This window comes from Plecotus auritus (assembly GCF_963455305.1).
Source record: "Plecotus auritus genome assembly, chromosome: 2".
Lineage (NCBI taxonomy): Eukaryota > Metazoa > Chordata > Mammalia > Chiroptera > Vespertilionidae > Plecotus > Plecotus auritus.
This window is the reverse complement of record NC_137771.1, coordinates 47,549,609-47,572,477: the sequence shown is the minus strand read 5'-3', so window position 1 is coordinate 47,572,477 and position 22,869 is coordinate 47,549,609. Positions and strand designations below refer to the sequence as shown.

Sequence of the window (22,869 nt, the reverse complement as noted above, 5' to 3'; positions counted from 1 at the left end):
GAAAGAGTGGAGACTCTTAACTCCAAAGGGATAAAGTAGTAAAAATAACAGTAAAGGGCCACTGACCCTGACCCAGTGATTTGGTGATTGGAACATGCCTGTGTGTTCAGAGGTGCAGACATAACTTGTAGCTGGGAGGAGCTGCTCGAAGTCCAGGGCGAAGGTGGCACTTGAGTTGTCTGGGAAGCAATGAGCGGTTTCGTTGGCCTAAAGCAGTAGTCGGCAAACTCATTAGTCAACAGAGCGGCAAATCGCGGCTCGTGAGCCGCAGTTTGCCGACCACTGGCCTAGAGTATGGTGAGGAATGATGGGTGATAAGGTTGGAGAGGTGTCTGTGGTCAGATTGTAAAAAGCCCCAATTGCATGAATTTTACTTGGGAGTGTCGGATGGGACATTGAAGTTTCGTTGAGGAGAGAGAGGGTCAGAAGTCGGCTTGGGGACAGTTCTGTGGCGGGGGGCCAGATATGGCGGGGATCTCCCTTTTCCGCGTCCAGCATGGAAAGAGAGATGAACCGGTTCTGAGTGGAGGCGGCTGGAGATTGAGAAATAAAAGAAAGAAACAAGACACATAGAAGGAAAAAAAAAAGCTGGGACCAGGTGGGACTGCCATCCTCTCTGATGGAGGGACAGGGACCCAGAGCCAATATAGCATGTTTATTTTATACCCCCAAATACCAGGAAGTTTCACCAAAAGTCAAGACAAAGGAGATTATTTGCATTCTTGAGTAGGCCCAAGCATTCCTGGTGCTTGACTGGATTTAAGAGTCAGTACTGATAACACATCCGCCTTTTGGTGAATGTGTATCCTGTCGCCTCGGACTTAGCTGACAATAATTTAAAGAAATGCCCATGTGCCTTCCCAGGCGCTGTCTACACAATTCATCTGCACACGTGGTTGGGATGGACAGGCTGAGGAGCTCCGAGGCTGGAACAGGAATGGCAGTGGGACCCAGAGTGGAGGGTGTGTGCGTAGGAGGTCATTGAAGAGGAGAACCTTTAACCAGTTAATGTTTTGCCAAGTAAAGATGGTGCAGGACTTGGGAAAAGGGTGTCGGGGCAAAGCCAATAGGGAAACCATCAGATCTATAAATATGTTTGGAATTTTCAGCCTAGGCTTTTGGGAAGATCATTTTATTTCGAACTTCCTTGGAAATAAAACAGCATACCCTTGGTTGTCTGTCAGTATTTATTGAGTACCTGCTGTGTATCCAGGGCTGAGCAGGAAACAGGGATGGTGTGAGGAAGGGTGTGTGCCTTTGATAAAAGAAGTCTGCCAGTCTCCTCCCAGGTAGCCTTGGTTGGGTTGGACAGCCCTGGGACAGGGAAGGGTGAGTGACCCTCAGAGGTGAGCAGTCTCAGCTCCTTAATCCTAATCTCTCCCCCTCCCCTGGGACCCTAACTCTCACCTCCTCACCCTCAGGGGAACAAGAAGAACTAGTACTCGGGATTCAGCTACAGACAGAAACTGGAGTGTAGTAATTTCACTTAGTTCTTTTTTAAGTGGCATCAATTATTTCTGAATTTTAAAGTAATAAACAGTTGAAGAAAATAGCAATCACCATATTTCTGTCACTCCTGACACTATTTTACTTTGGCAGACTGTCTTCCATTCTGTTCATATCTCTTGTTAAAACAAAATTGAGACCATGCTAGATAGAGTTATACATGCTATATCTTTTCATTAATACTGAGTGCTTGTCTAAGCTTTACAATTTTACAAATTCAATGTAAAAGTTGATTGCTCTGTTAAACTCTAATTTACTTAACTAATTTTATATCTGGCATTTGGGCTATTTTCAAACTTGTAATGTTCTATCTAAATCTGCAGGGAATACCTTGACATATAAATCTTTGTTTATATCTGATTTATTTCTGTCATAAAATAATTAGAATGAATGAGTCAAAGGGTTCCAAGGACCTGGAGATTTTATACATGTTGCCAAATTGTATTCCAGAAAGGTTGCGTAACTTGACTGGAATGTGGCTTCTTGGGGTTCAGGTTATTTTAGTATCAGAGATTTCCCCACGCACGTCTATGAAGTCTACCTGGAAGCAGAGCTGTTGGAAATTAAATTGGGATTGATTACTACTCCTGACCTGGGGCTAAAAGGTTTGTGGGTGGTTCTTTTGGTTTCTTCCATGTTGTCTTCTTCTGTACAGAAAGAGAGATTCTACGAAAGCCGGTGCAGACCAGTGACACCGTCTTGTAAGGAGCTGGCTGACCTTATGACTCGCTGCATGAACTATGACCCCAACCAGAGACCCTTTTTCCGAGCCATCATGAGAGACATCAATAAGCTGGAAGAACAGAGTAAGACGCTGCCCTGACCCTGTTTAACCAAGATCAGCCCATGCCCTGGAGAGCTGGCTGGGGGGCAGGGGTAACTGATAACTGGGAGCCTGTGAGTGGCAGTCATGTCTTTTTAATGACATGTTTTCGTTTTTCTTGCGTTAGATCCAGACATTGTTTCAGAAAAAAAGCCAGCAACCGAAGTGGATCCCACCCATTTTGAAAAGCGGTTCTTAAAGAGAATCCGTGACTTGGGAGAGGTAAGTTCCATCCTAGTACTCCCTGACCACATCACCTCCATCTGCATTTAAAGCTGCGCTCCATTATTTCCCATTTCTGGTCAAGGTTCATAAGAGAAAGTATCTTATTGCACTTTCTTTGGGCCACTTGTATCACAGGGGTTATATCGCTCACATAGTGACAGCATGCGCACGTGACTGTATATGCACATAGGGCATGTTCTCGCAGGGGCAGAAGAGCATGCAAAGGGAGCAATATGGGGGAGTAGGTACAGATATGGTGGAAATAGAAAAATCTCTGGGTATCTGAGGCTGCTTACTAGTAAATGGGTGGATTTACTACACAGAATGCCATAGCAGCTTTGCTTTGGACCTCAAATCAGTTTCCTAACTGATAGAGAAGATACTGGGACTTGCATCTTTATACAGATTTTTCTGTAGTTCAGTTAAGTAAACAAGACTGTGTCCTGCCTTGAATCTCTGTGGTGTGCCAGGCATGCTGGGTATTTTACAAGCACAGAGTCCCTAGTTCTTCACAGTATCCCTGAGGGGTTATTACTGCTGTATACATTGAGCACCTCTGGACCAGCTCAAAGATTTGGTGACTGGGCCAACATCATTATCAAGTGGCTAAGCTGGGATCTAATCCCCCATCTTCTAAAGACTCCCATGCAAGGCACTTTGAATTGACTCCATGGTGCCTCTCTTGTAGGGTGGGTCCTGGGCTGTCCAAGAATGCCACTGTGGTCCTACTTGGCCAAAAATAACCTCCATTTCCTTTGGGTTACATTTCCATGGAAACTGGATTGATGTGTTGGTTCACTAGTCACCTGATGCTTGCCTTGTCTTAGCTCAGTAATGGGGGGATGGCATGTGAGGAAGCGGCTGCAGTGATGGTAGAAGCCAGAAGGATCCAGCTACTGCAAGGTCAGGCTGTGCTATGCACCCCTGGCCTTCAGGGGAACAGCATGGGGAGCAAGACTCATCTTTTTTTTTTTACTTGAAAAAATTTGACATGTAACATTGTATAAATTAAAGGTATGTAGTGTGTGCTACATTGATATACTTATATGTTGTAATATAGCTGCCTATGTAGTGATGTTTATCACATTACATACTTATAATGCAGTATTATCTGTGTTCAGTGTACTGTACATTAAATCTTTTTGGCTATTTTAGTACCTGTTACAAGTCCATACCCTTAAACACCATCTGTCCTAAATCCCTGGTAACTACTGTATAACTATGGTTTGTGTTTTTTAAAGAGGTTTTGTGGGGGTTTTTTTTAGATTTTTTGTTTGTTTTTGTCTTTCTTTACTCTGACTTATCTCGCTTAGCATATTGTGTTCAAGGTTTGTTTGTTATTGCAAGTGGCAGGATATCACCCTTGCTCATGACTGAATACTATTCCATTGTATATATGCATTACTTCTTTTTTTTACCCATTCATCATGGGCATTTGTATTTTTCTATATCTTGCCTATTGTGAATAGTGCTGTGATAAACAGAGTGCAAATATGTCATTGAACTCTTTTCATTTCCTTTGGGTATTCTCCAAGAAGTGCAATTGCTGGATCATATAGATCTATTTTTAATTTTTTGAGGAACCTTCATATTGTTTTCTGTAGTAGTTGGACAAATAAACATTCCCACCAATAGTAAGGGTTCCCTTTCACATCCTCACCAGCACCTGTCGTTTTATTTTCTTGATGATAGCCATTCTGATGTGAAGTGATAGCTCTTTGTGGGTTTTATTTGCATCTCCCTGTGAAGTTAAACATCTTGTTGTGTGTCCTTTTTTGGAAAATGTCTATAATTCTTCTGCCCATTTTTTATTAAGTTGTTCAGGTTTATTTTTATTAACTTATGTTCTATATGTTTTTTGGATATTAAACCCTTATCCAATAAATGGCTGCAAAATGTTTCTCCCATTCTGTAGGCTGTCTTTTCATTTTGTTAATTTGTTTCTTGTGCTCTGCAGAAGCTTTTGAGTTTGATATAGTCCCATATGTTCATTTTTTTTTCTTTTGGGCTTTTGGCGTCATGTACAAAAAAATCATTTCCAATACCAATATTCCAATGAGCTTCTTCCCTATGTTTTCTTCTGGGAGTTTTATGGTTTCAGGTCTTATGTTTAAGTCTTTGATCCATTTTGAGTTAATTTTTGTGAGTGGTGTGAAGTAGGGTTCCAATTTTATTGTTCTACATGTGTTTCTCCAGTTTTCCCGGCACCATTTGTTGAAGAGATAGCCTTTCCCCATTGGGAGTTCTTGAGTGCATCTTGCCTCAACTTCTGAGCATGTTCCTGCCAGCCCAGACTAATCCAGCACATGCATCTTTCCTCCAGGGCCACTTTGGGAAGGTTGAGCTCTGCAGGTATGACCCTGAAGGGGACAATACAGGGGAGCAGGTGGCTGTTAAATCCCTGAAGCCTGAGAGTGGAGGGAACCACATAGCTGATCTGAAAAAGGAAATTGAAATCTTAAGGAACCTCTATCACGAGAACATTGTCAAGTACAAAGGCATCTGCACAGAAGATGGTATGTTGGGCAAAGTAGGGTTGGTTTTTAAAGACTAAGCGACTATCTGGGGTCACAAGGGCCAGTGCTGAGGCAGCAGTGCCCGCGGTTGTATGTGCGCTAGCTGGTGGCCCCCATGAGCTGTAGGGCTTCGAAGTTGTAGGCCCTGACATCCCTCAGCAGCTGCATAGCTCCAGGGAAGCCCCGCAGCCTCCCTGCCAGCCAGGGGATGACTCCGGCATCACCTTTCCAGACTGTTCACACACCCACACTGGGGACTGACCTTCACCCGTCCAGATACTGGCACTTAAGGCTCACAGCAGTATGAAACTGGCACCCGCCCCTCGCTTCTCCTAGTCTTCTGATCCAACACTACCCAGGATATTGGTTTTCTAGTTGTCTAAGGCAAGGTGGCAAATGGTGTTTACTAAGAAGTGTATCTGTTTGCAAGCCAGTACTTTAAAATCGGCAGTGAAATGATGTGGTTCATTTTTTTTTTTTTTTCGTTATTATTTGCCTGGTGGTTTGTAGCGCACTCTATTATCTCAGTGAATGCTGATGGCTCTGGGGTGGGTACACGAATGTTACTATCCTTGTCACTGCTGAGGGGCCAGAGACTGTGGGGCTTCCGAGGTTGGGGGACTTGCCTGTGGTTCAGAGGTGATGCTGACGTGTCTCCAGATCCTGTGCCCGTTACTCTCCCTCAGTTCCTTTCTTTGGTAACTTCATACTGATGTTTTGTTTTTAATACAGGAGGAAATGGTATTAAGCTCATCATGGAATTTCTGCCTTCTGGAAGCCTTAAGGAATATCTTCCAAAGAATAAGAACAAAATTAACCTCAAACAGCAGTTAAAATATGCCGTTCAGATTTGTAAGGTAAAGAAGAAGCATGTTAAAGATTACAGAAAGGGGCACTCATCCTGGGTGATTGGTTTGTAATTAGACTTTCCGGTAATTGCACTGAGTATATTTTGCTCTCCGTGACTTGGATGAACAATTAGCTTCTACTGAGAAACTGAACTGATGGTTAAGTATAGCTGATTTACTGTGTGTTTCTTTGAATCAGGTTTGTCTTGCTATTTTTGCATAAAGTAAAAACCCAAACAGTGATATGTGAATGAAATGACATTGCATTATTTTTTGCTATGAAATGATAGGAAATACAGCGTGAACTGACCTTCAGCAATGCTCTCTGCCTTTACTTCTCTCCCCAGGGAATGGACTATTTGGGGTCACGACAGTACGTTCACCGGGACTTAGCAGCAAGGAATGTCCTTGTTGAAAGTGAGCACCAAGTGAAAATTGGAGACTTCGGTTTAACTAAAGCAATTGAAACCGATAAGGAGTACTACACAGTGAAGGATGACCGGGACAGCCCTGTGTTCTGGTAACTAAATCAAAACAGACTTTGGTTTCGTTAGTATTTCATAGGGTTTCTGCTGTTTTGATAGGCCCTTTCTAGCTCTGTGAATGTCTCCCATTCCTCTTACCTGAGTCGGTGTTAGAAAGGCCTTAGAACAGTGGTCGGCAAACCCATTAGTCAACAGAGCCAAATATCAACAGTACAACAATTGAAATTTCTTTTGAGAGCCAAATTTTTTAAACTTCTTCTAACGCCACTTCTTCAAAATAGACTTGCCCAGGCCGTGGTATTTTGTGAGCCACACTCAAGGGGCCAAAGAGCCACATGTGGCTCGCGAGCCGCAGTTTGCCGACCACTGCCTTAGAACATTTGGAATTGTTTGATCTTTGCCCTCAGAAAACAGCTTTAGGCTCTTCCACTGAAAGCAACTCAGAAAAATGTCTGAGCTTTGTATGGCACCATCTTCCAAAGAATAGAGAAATCTAACCATCACCTCCACATCTCCAGTTTCCCAGAAGAGGGCACTTATTTTTTTTAAGTATGTTTTTATTGGTGTCAGAGAGGAGGGGAGAGGGGGAGAGATATAAACATCAATGATGAGAATCACTGATCAGCTGCCTCCTGCAAGCCCCCTACTGGGGATCGAGCCCACAACCCAGGCATGTGCCCTGACTAGGAATCAAACCATGACCTCCTGGTTCATAGGTCGGTGCTCAACCACTGAGCCATACCGGCCAAGCAAGAGGGCATTCATCTAATATGGTTCTTAAAACTATTAGCAGTTAGAGTAGGCACATCCGTGTCAAGGCAGCCTGGAGGGCAGGTAGGAGAAGGGGGCAGGAATGAGGTGACAAAGTGGACATGGAACAGATTCAAGGAGACCCTGGACAGAGCAGAGCAAAATCCATGGGAAACGTGGGCATATTCTCATGAATCTCCACACTTCCCTGATTTCCACCTGTCAGCCCAGAACACTGTCCAGGAGAGAAGTTGTTAAGTGTCCACTCCACACCCTACCCACCCCCATTAAACTAATGAGCACCTGGGAGGTACATCCTACACAGACACAGAGATCTCTCGCATCCCTGGAGACTAAACCTTCCTTTGTTCATTAATCAAACGTGTCAAGACACAAGCAGACCAAGTTTAGAGTTTAATAGGTGAGGCAACCAATTTCATGGTACCGTAAATATAGGGGGGTTCAGGCTTGATTTTCTGTAAGTCCTAAGAAACCTTAGAAGATTCCTGGGGGTTTGTAAAGATGGTTAGAAGAAGGCATGTGTGACTCACAAGAACAAGGCAAGAGCAGTGGTATCCCAGGAACTGACATCAGCTCGGTGTGGCTGGTCATGAAGTAGGAGGTCTGCCTGGGGGGGCTGGGGGGGGGTCCCAAGAGCTTTGGGATACTGTTGGGTGGGGACTTCTGTTTTTAAAAGGTCACTGTGGAATGGAGGGGAGCCAGAGAGTCTGATTCAGCAAGAGCCAGTGATGGTGTGAACTAGGACAGTGACAGTGGGGTTTAGGAGAGGTGAGTAGGTATGAGAAGTATTTAGGAAATCAGATATGGATGCCTCAATTTCTGGCTTAGGCAATTGGGTATCATTCATCAAAACACACTGGAAGAGGACTGGGCAGGGAGGTCATTGCTGATTCATTCTGAACTTGTAGGCAAATCAGATCTGGGGCCTGTCCTTATATACCTGCCTCCACGTGGAGAGCACAGGCTCTGCAGCAAAGAGCACAAACTTGCCTTGCTATTCTTTCGGAGGAAATAGGTACTGAGATTAATACATACTTTCATGTCTTAGAATATTAAATTCTAAGAAAAACCAAAGAGGTGATTTTTCTTACTCTGTGAGGTATTTATTTGTTGGCATGGCCTTCGCAGGAAGTGAAGTTTCACATTTTCCTTTCTTTTAGGTACGCCCCGGAATGTCTAATTCAGTGTAAATTTTATATCGCCTCTGACGTCTGGTCCTTCGGAGTGACTCTGCATGAGCTGCTTACTTACTGTGATTCTGATTCCAGTCCCATGGCCGTAAGTTGTACTCGTCTGTTCATGTGAGCCTAGCACCCAATTAAAATGTGTCCCGCCCTGGCCTGCACATGCTTTCAGGGCGCATGAGGGAAGCACCCCCTCCCCCCACTCGGAAAAGCAATGAAAAAATATTCTCAGATGAGGATTAACAACAACAAAAAATGTGTCCATCCTTCTGCTTTGTAAGTTTTGTTCTTAAGTGGAATCCAGTTCGTGTATTATAATGGAAAGTGTTGCTTTCCATCGAACTTGGTTTGTTCCTTGACACTTATGTGTGACTCTGCCACATCCTGCTTTCCCAAGGAGCCCATAGTTCTCCCAGACAACCCTGACTTTCCAGGGTCTCATCTGTGTGAAGGAGCACTGGGTAGGAGCTTTGTCTGAGCCTCACGCATTCCTAAATGAGGTCATTCTCACTGGAAAGGTTCCCTGTGGTGGGTTGAGTCTGATCATTGAGAGCTAGTAAGGATTTTGGACTTGCATTTAGAGTTACTAAGGATAAAAGCCTTTTTATTATTATTTTAATTTCCAGTTAATTATAGAAATTCCACTTTAATTTTGTTTATATAAATATGTGCAAACTAAAACATTTTGTCTGGTTTTATTTTACATAGTTGTTCCTGAAAATGATAGGCCCCACTCACGGCCAGATGACAGTAACGAGACTTGTGAACACATTGAAAGAAGGAAAACGTTTGCCTTGTCCTCCTAACTGTCCAGATGAGGTATTTACGGGTCGGGCACTTTACAGTTACACCACTCAAACCTTATTATGTTTTCACAGCTTGAATTTATCCAGCAAGGGATGGTGTGGGGAGAGCAGGAAGGAGTAGACAGTCCTTTAAAATTGTTTTCTGAAGCTGAATTTCAGATATTTGAGAAATCATCTTTGGGCCAGATGACAGCACAAATTATGTTCAAAGCAAGGATTCCCTCCAAAAGTGGGCTCACCTCAGAAAGTACCATAGGAGCATATTTTGGTATAGCCTTATTATGAAAAATACATGTAATTACATTTTGCGTAGAAGTTTGTCCTACTTACTAATAGCATTTATGATGTTCAGTTTTCTGTATTCTAAAGTGAATTGAGTCTTTAAGACTAATTCATACTATTCAGTACATCTTAGTCACAGAGTAAGGTACCCAGAGTCTAAACTGAGATAAAACTTCACCCTTAAATTGGTTTACCATAATGACCTGGATTTTTTTTTTTTAAGGTCATTTAACCCATGAGCTTCTCAAATGTTAAAATATTGTTTATGAAATGTAGTTGTGACATTTTCTATATTAAACATTCAAATACTCTTGTTACCTAGTCTTATTAAGGAAAGTCATTTACATTTCTATACTTTTTTTACTGTTACTCTTTTTTCTTTTTACAGGTTTATCAACTTATGAGAAAATGCTGGGAATTCCAACCAAATAATCGGACAACCTTTCAGAACCTTATTGAAGGATTTGAGGCACTTTTAAGAAGCATGAATAACATTTAAATCTCACTGTTGTATCAGGTCCTCTTCCCCAACAAATACCCAAGCCATTTAAAAAAATTTTAATGGAAAAACTTTGTATTCTGTCTAAAAAGATACTTGGGTACATAATTCATGTATAAGGCACGCTGTGGTGCTTAATATGTGTAAGTACTTCCTCTTTGTCACTGTTATTGGTGCCAAATTTAATGACAACCAAAATATTAGTAAGCACTCCTCCTTTTGGAACGATATACCACCATTTCATCTGGCTAGTGTACCATCACAGTTGCGTACCAGAATAGGATTTTTTTCAAAACAAAATCTCAAGATGATTGCTTTCTCTCAGCTGCCAGTTGATTTAAATGTTTTTCTGGTGCATAAATCAAAAGATAAAAGGTAAATGGACTTAGTCAATACTTTAACATGCCGTAAAAATGTCATCATCTATATAGTGATAGAGCAAGCATTCTTGAAATATTAGATACCAGTTAGTATACTGTCATTTCTATACAGAGATGTGTGTATTCCTGTCATCAATAGTACTTAAATTTTGAGTTGTTTTGTTTTTCCAGTAGCTTAGCTCCTGTCCCCTTGGGTAACCAGCGGTACCCCTTTTTTTTTTTTAGAAAACTGGTTGTACTCAGGGGGACTGCTATGGAATAGATCCTTTGCTGCATGGTGTTAATTCCTGAGAACTAAGCCTGTGCCAGTGCTTTCCCAAACAATATACTTTTAAACAGATTTGATTCCAAGAACCTGGATGTTATTATACACGCTTTTAAGAAATGTCAATGTATATTCTTTTATAACTTGACCACTTTGGGGCAAGCTATTCCAGCATTGGTTTTGGATGTAACCAGTCAGAATATATACTACATTGCACTGTTCTTAGAGTGTTTCAGTACTTACCCTCCATCTATAACAGTCGATCACTATTTTGACCATTGCCCTATGGCAGCAATTTTCAACCTTTTTCATCTCATGGCACACGTAAACTAAAATTCTGCGGCACACCAAAAAAAAAAAAAAAGATCTAATTTTGATTCATTCACACCAGGTGGCTATTATTGTGTTAGCTGTAATTTTTTTTTTTTTTTTTTTACAACATAAGGGAAAAGAGTGTGCCCCTGAATAGTCAGGTAATGCACGTTTTAACAATTCTCGTGGCACACTGGTTGAATATCGCTGCCCACTGGCATAAGACTTGAAAGAAAAGAATCCGCTAGAAGCACTATGGAGTTCAGGATCCACTAGACAGTTTTGAGGTAGCTGGGTAATCAAAATGTCTAATCTCTGATTCAATGTGAACCATAAGATCTTTATGACCAAGAGTTTGACAATTTTTTTTTTTTTTTTTTTTTTTTTTTACCTTTTGAGCCTGGAAAGAGAGAGTTCTGGATCGATCCATTTAAATTTGTTCAGTGACCCTCCATCACCAAGATGTCTGTCTGTATCAAACCTGTGGCCACTCTATATGCACTTTGTTTACTCTTTATACAAATAAATAATACGAGACTTCACATGCATATGCCTTTTAATATTAAGACTCCATTTTCAAAGCATTTCAAATGGTTTGTTTCCTTAGAAAAATATATTACATATGTCTAATGTTAGTGGTGCATAAGCCAGGACAGAGGGCAGATCCACATGTGTTGTACATGAATTTTCATTTCGCAGCTCTGATTTAAAATTCACCATCTTCTGTTTGTACTATCACAGAGGTGTGACTAAGCATTGAAGCTTAATGCAACAGGAAAACAGGCAGAAGAAGTGCAGAGCATGGAGAACCCATTATTCATCTGCTGAGTCATGCCTATCCTGATCGTTATTCATAGGTAGTATCCTTGTATCCTTCTTAGAAATTATCTTGGTTTAGCTTTCTAGCTGTCATTTTCCAAAAGAAGTTAATATATGCACCAATTTTTTTAACTTCATAATTAAGACAGGATAGATACCTCATCATGGTCAAAAATAGTAAGTCCCCCAAATTACAAGATATTTAACGATCTGAATTCAAAAATACTAGGATCGTTCCTTATCAATTACAGTCTCATAACAAGGAACAAACTTTGATATTTCCAGATGGCAAAGGGTTTTTCATGCGTTTAATACCAATGTCAAAAGTTATATGCAATAAAATAGTTTTGTTTTTAGCCTAACATACTACAACAGAATAAGAGACAAAGTGAAGTAAAGCTTATTAGTTCAAAATTGTGGTAAATACTGTCACTCCATAAGACTCCTTCAGAAAGGTCAGCATTGACTGCTTTACTGTCATACTGTGAAATAACGCATTTAATGATCCAAATATGTCCTGTTCTAGTAATGATCTAATTACTAGTTGATATGTCATGGAATGAGACAGAAACCTAAGTTCCTTGCCACTTAAAAGTCAGCTGCAGAAGTTAAAGGTCTTTCTTCAGGTGAAGTAAAAGGATTAGGGAATTAATACTGCTAGATTAGGGGTCAGCAAACTTTCTTGATGAAGGACCAGATGGGAAATATTTGAGACTTTGCAGGTCTCTGTCCAGCTACTCGGCTCTGCCATTGTAGCACAAAAGTAACCTTAGACAGGGTGTGAGTAAGCATGGTTGTGTTCCAATAAAATTTTATGTATGGACACAATTTCATAAAATTTTCATTTTCCTCCATTTAAAAATGTAAACATCATTCTTAGCTTGTAGTCTGTACAAAAACAGGTGGAGGACTAAAATTAATCCCAGGGTATGGTTTGCCACCCCCTTAAGTAAGATCATCAAAGCTACTTTTCTTAAAATACCTTATTTTTTCACAAAAGGCATACATGGTTAATAACATATTAGAAGTAAGGAATCTGTGGGAGTGTATACCTGGACATCACTCTATGTGGGGGTTTTATATTACATGGCTGGTGTGTGTGGCTAATAATTTAGTTTGCATGTATAGCATCTTTTTTTCAATATTGCATTTTGTACTTGTACTCTTGTAATTCTAAAAATCTATAAATAAGATTACTTCTAGGGAAGATAAGTAGAAATGCACATTGGCGTGTAAGAAATGCATTCTTCTAAGGCCCAGGAAACAAGACTGTTTCCCATTTATTGCTTCAAATATTTATGTATGGTGTCAAAATTATTCCCAGTCCTAAAACAAGGAGTATTGTTAATTTCTGCACTGGACTGTAAGTTTTGATTAAGATGCATCTACTTCTATTGGAAAATGTCCCTTCTTATTGCTACTTACTTTTTATTTGGCAATTCTGCCTGCTGCACAACACAATTCCTTCTGGGAAATTATAAACCCGTATTTAAAGGATATGGCTAGTATGAATATAGTTAAGGCAGCGATGAACAGCAGAGATACTCAAAGAACCATAGGAAGTTATATAAGGAGAGAACTTAGCTCAGTACACACGCTTCTTTTTTAAGTAGGTCTCCATGTAATATGCTCCTGTGCCCTGAGAATGCTGGTCAACAAATTCCACTGAACCACCTTCTGGGGCAGAGATGAGATAAGATGAGCCTCGCTTTTCATTTCTTAAAGATGACACCTATGAGAAAAAGAAATCATAGCTAATGCTAAAATCTAAATTACAATTAGTTTGTTAAAGATGTATATAAGGAAAGCCATTCTACTTCTGATTTGGTGTAAAAACAGAACAGCAGGATAAATAACAATCAAAATCACTTGTGCAAAATACAACCCAGTCTCTGAATGCCCTTTCTTCCCCAACCCCCACATTTTGGGGAAAGAAATAAAGACATTGCAGTTGTTTCTGCTGATTACCTATGTCCGCCGCTCTGAATCAGAATATCAACACCTGATATCAGTATTCCTCTGAGGAAGGAGAGTGGCTAAGAAATTGAGCTGCATATCAAATTAGAGGTTACGTTTGTATAGCAAGAGAATAACCTAGCAGATGTAAAAACTGGCAGAAGACGTCAGTGAAAATAATTCTAAAAAGCAATGTGAATTGAAACTTTAGAAATTGTTAAAATGTAGATTTCCAGGCTGCATCACAGAGATTCTGATGTAGAAGTGTTTATGATAAGGGCAAAATGTTCTTCACAAATAAACAATACAAGAAATCAGACTGTGCAACACAACCCTGTGAGCTCCTAATTTTTCTTTACTACATGTGAAAATCATGTAGATGTGACTCAAGGAAAACTTCCAGCAATGCAGGAGAGCCTTCTCACATTAAAATTACAATGGTCACAATTTTCAAAATGAGGGTTAACTTCACAGGGGACAGATGATGAGTCTGTCACAACTCCTTGTAGAAAAGAGCTCTCATTCATGTGAAGGAGAGGATACAGAAGAGTTGACGAACACAAAGATGACACAGGAGGCTACTGAGTGCCCTCCTTTCATGGCCTCACCAAATGTACAGCTACACATTGGTAATTCCCTCTGAAAGAGACCCAGAAACTAGTTGAACTAGTACACATTGCACAAAGAGAAAATGCCCACATAGAAATGGGGAGGAAAGGCTGAGAGACACTTGCCATAAACCCCAGCATAGCACCATACAATTGGGAGGGAACCCCAACTTCTAGTTCTGAGGAGTGAAGGGTTTGGATTTCACATCTAGTGCCTCAACTTTTAAGGCTTCCATTGGAGTGATGAGCTTCCAAAACATCCAGCTCTGAAAACCAGCAGGTGTCCATGAGAGCCATAAGAATATGGCAAACAAGCAATTAACAGGTGTACAAATTCCTTCAGCTGTTTTTAGTCTGGATAACTCTCTCTCTCCTTCAATTCTGAAGGACACCTTTGCTGAGTACAGTATTCCATACAAAGAGACATCAAAGGAAAGCAAAGGTAACTGTACTCTTATCTCAAGACAAAATAAACTTTAAACCAAAGAATGTAATAAGAGAAAGGTAATTTGAGACCAATCATGAGGATGTAACAATTACAAGTATTTATGAACCCAAAATAGGTGCACCTAATATATAATAAAAATATCATTCTAATGTGAGAAATCTGCAGCAACATTGTAAGAGCAGGGAAGTGCATACTCCACTTTATACAGGAAGAAAATCATTAAGGAGACATTGACCTTAAATTACACATTAAACCGGATGGACCTTACAGACATATACAGAATGTTCCATCCCAAAGCTACCAAATACACATCCTCAACACATGGAACATTCTCCAAGATAGATTGTATATTAAGCCACAAAACAAGTCTCAATAAATTTAAGAAGATCAAAATCCAATCAAGCCTCTTTTCAGACCACAATGTTATGAGGCTAGAAAACAGCTACAAGAAGAACACTGGAAAATTCACAAATAAGGTAGATTAAACAACATATTTCTGAACAATGAATCCAAGGAGAAATTTAAAAAAAAGTAATCTTGAGAAAAGGGAAAAACAATTTATCAAAACTTGTGGAATACAGTAAAAGCAGTTAAGGGAAGTTTATAGTGATAAATGCTTACATGAAGAAAAAGAATGATCTCAACACCTCAAGGAACTAGAAACATACTAAGCCCAAAGTGGGTAGAAAGGAGGAAATAACAAAGATCAAACAGAAATAAATAAAATAGAAATTAAAAAGACAATACAAAAAGGTAAATGAAACTAAGAGCTGGTTCTCTGAAAAGATAAAATGAAATGGACAAAACTTTAGTTAGCCTCACCAAGAAAAGGAGGACTTCAAGTTGTGAATGAAAGCAGAGTCGTTACAATTTATATCACAGAAATCAATCCGAGAGATCACTAAGAATAATTATAGGCAAACAAATTGAATAATTTAGAAGAAATGGGTAAATTCATAGAAACTACACAACTTAATATGACTCAATTATGAAGATACAGGAAATTGAACAGACTGATTAGTAGTAAGAAGATTGAACCAGTAATCAAAAACCTCTTAAGAAACAAAATTCCAGGACCAGATGGCTTCACTGGTAAATTCTACAAAACATTTAAAGAAGAATTAATATCAATCCTCATTTTTTTCTAAAATATAGACAAGGAGGCAACACTTCAAAACTCATTTTAAAGGCTAGCATTACTCTGGTACCAAAACCAGACAGGAGCATTATAAGAAAAGACAATTACAGACAAATATCCTTAATAATCACAGATGCAAAAGTCCTTAACAAAGTATTACCAAACTAAATTCAACACTACATTAAAAGGACCATACACCATGATCACATGGGATTTATTCCAGGGGTACACGAACGGTTCAGCAGCTACAAATCAATGTGATATACCCCGTTAATAAAGGATAAAAATCATGATCATCTCAAATCATCTGACAAAATTCAGAGTCCTTTCATGATAGAAACTCTCAACAAACTGGGTATAGAGAAAGGTCCTATATGACAAGCCCACAGGTAACATAAGGTATCCAAATCATAAAGGAAGTAACAGTGTCTATTTTCATATGACATGGTATTATATATTGATGCCTTAAAAACTCCATGAAAAGACTGTTGGCTCTAATAAACAATTTCAGTAAAGTTACAAGATACAAAAATCAGGTGCGTTACTATAAACAATGAACTTTAAAAAAGAAAATTTAAACAATTATATATATATATATATATATATATATATATATATATATATACACACACACACACACACATATATATATATATTAGCATCAAAACCAATACAATACCTCAGAGGTGAGAAATCTATACACTGAAACAGTAACATTGATGAAGGAAATTAAAGAGGACACAATAAATGGCAAACTATTCCGTGTTCAGCCCTGGCTGGTGTGGCTCGGTTGGAGCATTGTCCCATAAGGTGGCAGGTTTGATTCCCAGTGAGGGCACATACCCAAGTTGTGGGTTCAATTCCTGGTCAAGCGTGTGTAGGAGGCAACTGATTGATGTTTCCCTCTTTTTCTCCCTTCCTCTCTCTAAAATCAATTTAAAAATATTCAGTGTTTATTAATTGGAGGAATTAATATTAACATGTCCAAACCACCCATAGCAACCCCTATGAAATTTCAAATGGCATTTTTTTACAACAGTGGAATAAACAGTCGTAAAATATGGAACCCCAAAAGACTCCAATCTTGAACAAAATCCAGAACCCATAGCTGGAGACATCACTCTTTCTGATTTCAGACTATTACAAAGCAATAGTAATCAAAACAGTATGGTATTTGCATAAAAACACACAAAAACCAATGGAACAGAATAGAGAAACCAGAAATAACCATTGCATCTATACTCAATTTATAACAGGAGCCAAGAATATACAATAAGAAAAGGACAGTTTCTTCAATAAATGGTGGAAAAACTGGATAACCACATGCAAAAGAATAAAATTGGATCACTATCTTACAACATACACAAAAATTAACTCAATTAATTAAAGACCTAAATGTAAGATCTTAAACCATAAAATTACTAGAAGAAAACCATACAACTACTAAACCAAAGCTTGGTCTTGGCAATGATTTTTTTGGATTTGACACCAAAAGCATAGGCAACAGAAGCAAAAATACAGGTGAGATTACATAAAATCAAATAGCTTCTGCACAGCAAAGGGAGCCCATCAACAAAATGAAAATTCCACTTAAAGGCTGGGAGAAAATATAAAATATCTGCAAACCACATATGGGGATAATATCCAGAAAATACAGGGGACATAAAAAACTCACACAACTCAATAGAAAAAAACACACACAAATTAACCTGATTTTAAAAAGGGGAAAGGTCCTAAATATACATTTTTTTCAAAGATGACATACAAATGGCCAACAGGACTAAGTACATGAAAAAGACTCAGTGTCACTAATCATCAGGGAAATGCAAATCAAAATCACCTCACACCTGTTAGGAAGTCTATTATAAAAAAGACAAGAGATAAATGGTGAGTACAGGGTGAAAAAGAACCCTTGTACACTGTTGATTAGAATGTAAACTTGTACAACCACTGTGGACAACACTATGGAGATTCCTCAGGAAATTAAAAATGAAACTACTACATGACCCAACAATCCCAAACGGAGTATACTGTTTTCCTTTGAAAACAAAATCATTATCTTGAAGAGATATCTGTACCCCAACATTCATATCAGTATTATTTACAGTAGCCAAGGTATGGAAACAACCTAAGTGCCCATTGTCACATAAATGGATAAAGAAAATATTATATACATACAAACATACAGGAATATTGTTTAATCTTCAAAAAGAAGGAAATTTTGCACTTGAGACAACATAGATGAAATTTGAGGGAATTCAGTTAAGCCACACAGAGAAAAGACAGCACACAGTATCACTTACATGTAGAATAAAAAGAAAAAGTTGACTTCATAGGAACAGAGTAGAAAAGTGATTGCCAAAGGCTGGGGGTAAGGGAAATAGGGAGAGGTTGGTAAAAGGGTATATACTTTCAGCTATAGGATGAATAAGCTCTGAGGATCCAGTGTCTAACCTGGTGACCACTGATGGTAACACTGTATTGTATAATTAAAACTTGCTGAGTCCACCCCGCCCAAAAAAAGTATAGAAGGTGATAAGGAGACTTCTTTCATAAGGTATACATATCTCAAATCATTATGTTGCACACTTTCAGTATCTTACAATTTTGTCAAATATACCTCAATAAAGCTGAGAAAACAGTAAAAACTTTTTTAAAAACGAGGGATGACAGATGACTGAAAGTAAGAAATCTATTTTGGTATAGTCTACTGTTGTGACAGTTGAATAAAATCCTTCTTCCCATAAAGGTTTGTAGGAATGTCTCACAAAAGGAAACCCAGATTAACAAAGAATTTGGCTTTGATTTCTGTCTCAGTTCTTTTCCTGGGAATAAAGTGTGTAAATATATCTGAGGTTTGCTCTGAAATAATGAGGAAAGGAGCAGGTGGGAGTATAGAGGAAAGGATCCTGGCCAGGAGGTGGTAACTGTTGAAACTGAGTTGATGGGTGCAAGAGACTCCTTGTGGTTCTAGTCCAAGATGGTGATGTAGGAAGATCTTGAACTCACTTCCAGCCATGGACAAAACAAGCCTACAGCTACAGATGGAGGCATTGCCTCTGAAAGAAACCCAAGAACTAGATAAGACAGTCCTACACATTAGGCAAATGAGAAAAACACATCAGGATGTGTAGAGAGACTGAGACACAATCTCACCATAAACCCCACCTTCAGTGTGACAACCCATAACTAGGAGGGAACTCACAACCCTGAGCTTCTCCCTGAGGAGCAAAGGGTTTGAACACCACATCTGCACCTGAGAGAGAAGCTTGGAAAGTCATGGGGCATGCATCCACAGGAAAGCCTGGGGGCTAGGCATGTGCTTTAACATACATCTACAAAACTACTGAAATGACCTCCGAAGATGGAGGTGGCAAGCACATCTTCATGCTCTCCATCTGCATCCCTGCAGGTTGTCGATATCTCTGGGAAAGGAGCTTGTGTACATGTCTGGGTTTGGCAGCTGCCACCCAAAGAATACCTCTTGGTCACCTGGCTCTGGTGGCTAGCAGAGCTTGTGTTCATGGGTTCAACAGGATGGTAGCAAATAAACAGTTCTTAACTGGCCATCACCTCAGGGCTCAGTGCAGAGGGGCCAGACAGACATGCCCATCTCCCAGTCTTCCCCTGAAATAGGTATGTTCTAATACTCTAAAAGTTACTGCTTGAGTGTCTGAATATAGGTGCTGAATGACACTTTCCCCTTTGGGAAACTGACAGGTCTTGGCACAACTTCAACTACTGGGAGCCATGAAGAATAAAGTAGGCTACTTGGATAATCACAAAGTTTTGAAGACAAGAAAGAGCTAGGGCAGGGTTGAATGATAAGGTTCATTTCCGACACAAGGCCACTCCTTCAAGATTGGGAGAGGTGACTGTTTTATGTAATGCATAGAAACCAACACAGAGAATCAAGGAAAATAAAGAGAGGAATCAATTCCAATGAAAGACAATATAAAAAATACCTTAATAAAATAGAGATAAGTGAATTACCTGAAAAGGGTTCAAAATAACAGTCATAAAGATGTTCACCAAACTCAAAAGAAAAATAGATGAACCATGTTAGAATTTCAAAGAGAAAATATAAGAAAGTACTGAACAGAAATCACAGAGCTGAAGAATACAGTATGTGAACTGAAAAATTCAATAGCAGGGTTCAACACAGACCACAGGAAGCAGAAGAAAGGAACAATGAACCTGAAAAGGACAGTGGAACTCATCCGATCAGAGTAGCAAAATGAAAAAAAGTGAAGAAAGCTTAAGTGGGTTTTGGAACAACATCAAGTAGATCAACATTTGCATTATAAGGGCTCCAGAAGGAGAAGAAAGGGGAAAGAGGAAAAAAACTTAATGTGAAGAAAAACTGGTTGAAAACATTTCTAACCTGGGGAAGAAAACAGATATCCAGATCTAGGAATCACAGAGATTTCAAAACAAGATAAACACAGAGACCCACACCAAGATATTATAATTCAAGTGTGAAAGTTAAAGACAAGGAGAGCTTCTTAAAAGCACCAAGAGAAAAACAACTTACTAAGTACAAGGCAACCCCTATTAGACTGTCAACAGATTTTCAGCAGAAACATGGGGAAATAGTAAACAATAATAGCAGGAAACTTTTAACACCCATATTTCATTTCTGAATAGATCATCCAAAAGGAAAATAAAAAAGGAAATTGGCCTTAAACTGCCCATTAAAACGGATGATCCTGACAGACATATACAGAACGTTCCACCCCAAAGCAACCTAATACATGTTCTTCTCAAGTGCACACAGAACATTCCCCAGGACAGATGATATGTTAGGCCCACAAAACAAGTCTCAATACATTTAGGATGACTGAAATCATATCAAGCATATTTTCTGACCTCAATGGTAGGAAATTAGAAACAATTACAAAAAGAAAACTGAAAATTTAAAAATATGTGAAAAGAAACAACATGCTCCTGAACATCCAATGAGTCAAAAAATTAAAGGAATACTTAAAAAATACCTTGTGACAAATGAAAATGGAAATGCAATCTACCAAAACTTATGAGACACAAGAGCAATTCTCACAGGTAAGTCCAGCCCCAGCTGGGTGGCTCAGCTGATGTAAGGGAGCATCATCCCATACACCAAAAGGTTGTGGGTTTGATTTCCAGTCAAGGGCATGTACCTAGGTTGTGGGTTCGGTCTCTAGTCAGGGTGCATATGGGAGGCAACCGATCAATGTTTCTATCTCACATGGATGTTTCTCTCTCCCCTCTTTTTCTCTCCTTTCCTCTCTAAAATCAATAAAAAAACATATCTTTGGGTGAGGATTTAAAAGTTCACAGTAATAAGTGTTTAAATTAAGAAAAAAGAAATATTTTACATAAACTCTCTAACTTTACACTTCAGGGAATAAAGCAAAAGAACAAACAAAGTCCAAAGTAGAAGGAAAAAAATAAAGACCAGAGCATAAATAGAGACTAAAAAGGTAACAGAAAAGATTAATGAAACTAAGCTTGTTTTTTGAAAAAATAAAATAGACAAACTTTTAGCTAGACTGATTAAGAAAAAAGAGGACTCAGAACTAAAACAGATGTTACAAGTGATACAAAAGAAATATAAAGGATCATAACAGACTACTATGAACACTCATAGGCCAACAAAATGTACAACCTAGAAGAAATGGATAAATTCCTAGACTGAATCATGAAGAGATAGAAAATATGAACAGAAAGAGATTAAATAAAAAACTCCCAACAAACAAAAGTCCAGGACCAGATGACTTCACTGGTAAATGCTACCAAATATTTAGAGAAGAATTGATACCAAGCCTTCTAAAAGTCTTCCAAAAATAAACAAGGAGGCAATACCTCAAATCTCATTTTATAAGGCCAGCAAAACCAAACAAAGACATTACAAGAAAAGAAAGTTACAGGCAAATATCCTTGATGAACACAGACGCAAAATCCTCAACAAAATAATTAGGAAACTGAATTCAACAATACATTGAAAGGATCATACACCATGATCACGTAGGCTTTATTCCAGGGATTAGTACAAGAATGGTTCAACATTCACAAATCAATCAATGTGATACACCCCATTAACAAAACCATGATTATCTCAATAGGTGCAGAAAAAGCATTTGAAAAAGTTTACCATCCTTTCATGATTAAAAGCCCTCAACAAAGTGGGTATAAAGGTAATGTACTTCAACACGATACAGGCCATATGTGGCCAGCCCACAAATAATATCTGACTCAATAGTGAAAAGTTGAAAGCTTTTCTTCCAAGAGTAGGAACAAGTCAAGGATGCACACTTTTGACACTTTCATTCAACATAGGTTTGGAAGCCCTAGCTAGAGCATTTAAGCAAATAAATAAAATAAATAAATAAATAAATGTACCCAAATTGGAGAGAAAGAGGTAAAACTGTCACTATTTGTAGGTAACATGGTATTATACAAAGAAAACCCTAAAGACTCCACCAAAAACCTGTTAGAATAAATGATTTCAGTAAAGATACAAGATACTAAATGAGTATATGAAAATCAGTTGCTTTTCTATACACTAATAATGACTATCAGAAAGAGAAACTAAGAAAATTCCATTTGTACCATCAAGAATAAAAAATAAGTATAAATTTAACTAAGGAGGTGAAAGATCTGTACACTGAAAAGTGTAAGACATTGATGAAATAAACTGAAGAAGACACAAATAAATTAAAAGATTGTCTGTCCTCATGGATTGGAAAAATTAATATTAAAATGTCCATGTTATCCAAAGTATTCTGCAGATTCAATTCAATCCCTATCAAAATTCTAAAGGCATTTTTCAAAGCACTAGAACAAATAATCCTAAAATTTGTGTGGAACTACAGAACACTCTGTAGCCAAAGCAATCTTGAGAAACAACGAATTTGGAGGCATCCCGCATCCTGATTTCAAACTGTCTGACAGTAATCAAAACAGTATGGCATAAAAAATACAGACACATGGAACAGAATAAAATGGCCAGAAATAAA

The 22,869-nt window shown here is 38.8% G+C and overlaps 2 protein-coding genes across 8 annotated transcripts in view; one reads left to right on the top strand and one right to left on the bottom strand.

The window, feature by feature from the left end:
• The window catches only part of JAK1 (Janus kinase 1), a 224,532-nt gene extending 213,088 nt beyond the window's left edge, over positions 1 to 11,444 (top strand). For all 3 annotated transcript variants that reach the window (XM_080656377.1, XM_080656378.1, XM_080656376.1), the window contains 8 exons: positions 2,162 to 2,312; positions 2,457 to 2,551; positions 4,878 to 5,070; positions 5,803 to 5,927; positions 6,266 to 6,438; positions 8,335 to 8,452; positions 9,067 to 9,177; positions 9,835 to 11,444. In XM_080656377.1, the coding sequence (XP_080512503.1) occupies positions 2,162 to 2,312; positions 2,457 to 2,551; positions 4,878 to 5,070; positions 5,803 to 5,927; positions 6,266 to 6,438; positions 8,335 to 8,452; positions 9,067 to 9,177; positions 9,835 to 9,945 (1,077 nt within the window). In that variant the 3' untranslated portion in view covers positions 9,946 to 11,444. The remainder of the gene's footprint in view (positions 1 to 2,161; positions 2,313 to 2,456; positions 2,552 to 4,877; positions 5,071 to 5,802; positions 5,928 to 6,265; positions 6,439 to 8,334; positions 8,453 to 9,066; positions 9,178 to 9,834) is intronic.
• RAVER2 (ribonucleoprotein, PTB binding 2) overlaps positions 11,443 to 22,869 on the bottom strand; it is a 105,614-nt gene continuing 94,187 nt past the window's right edge. For all 5 annotated transcript variants that reach the window (XM_080656384.1, XM_080656380.1, XM_080656379.1 and 2 more), the window contains exon 12: positions 11,443 to 13,453. In XM_080656384.1, coding sequence (XP_080512510.1) covers positions 13,307 to 13,453 — 147 coding nt within the window. In that variant the 3' untranslated portion in view covers positions 11,443 to 13,306. The remainder of the gene's footprint in view (positions 13,454 to 22,869) is intronic.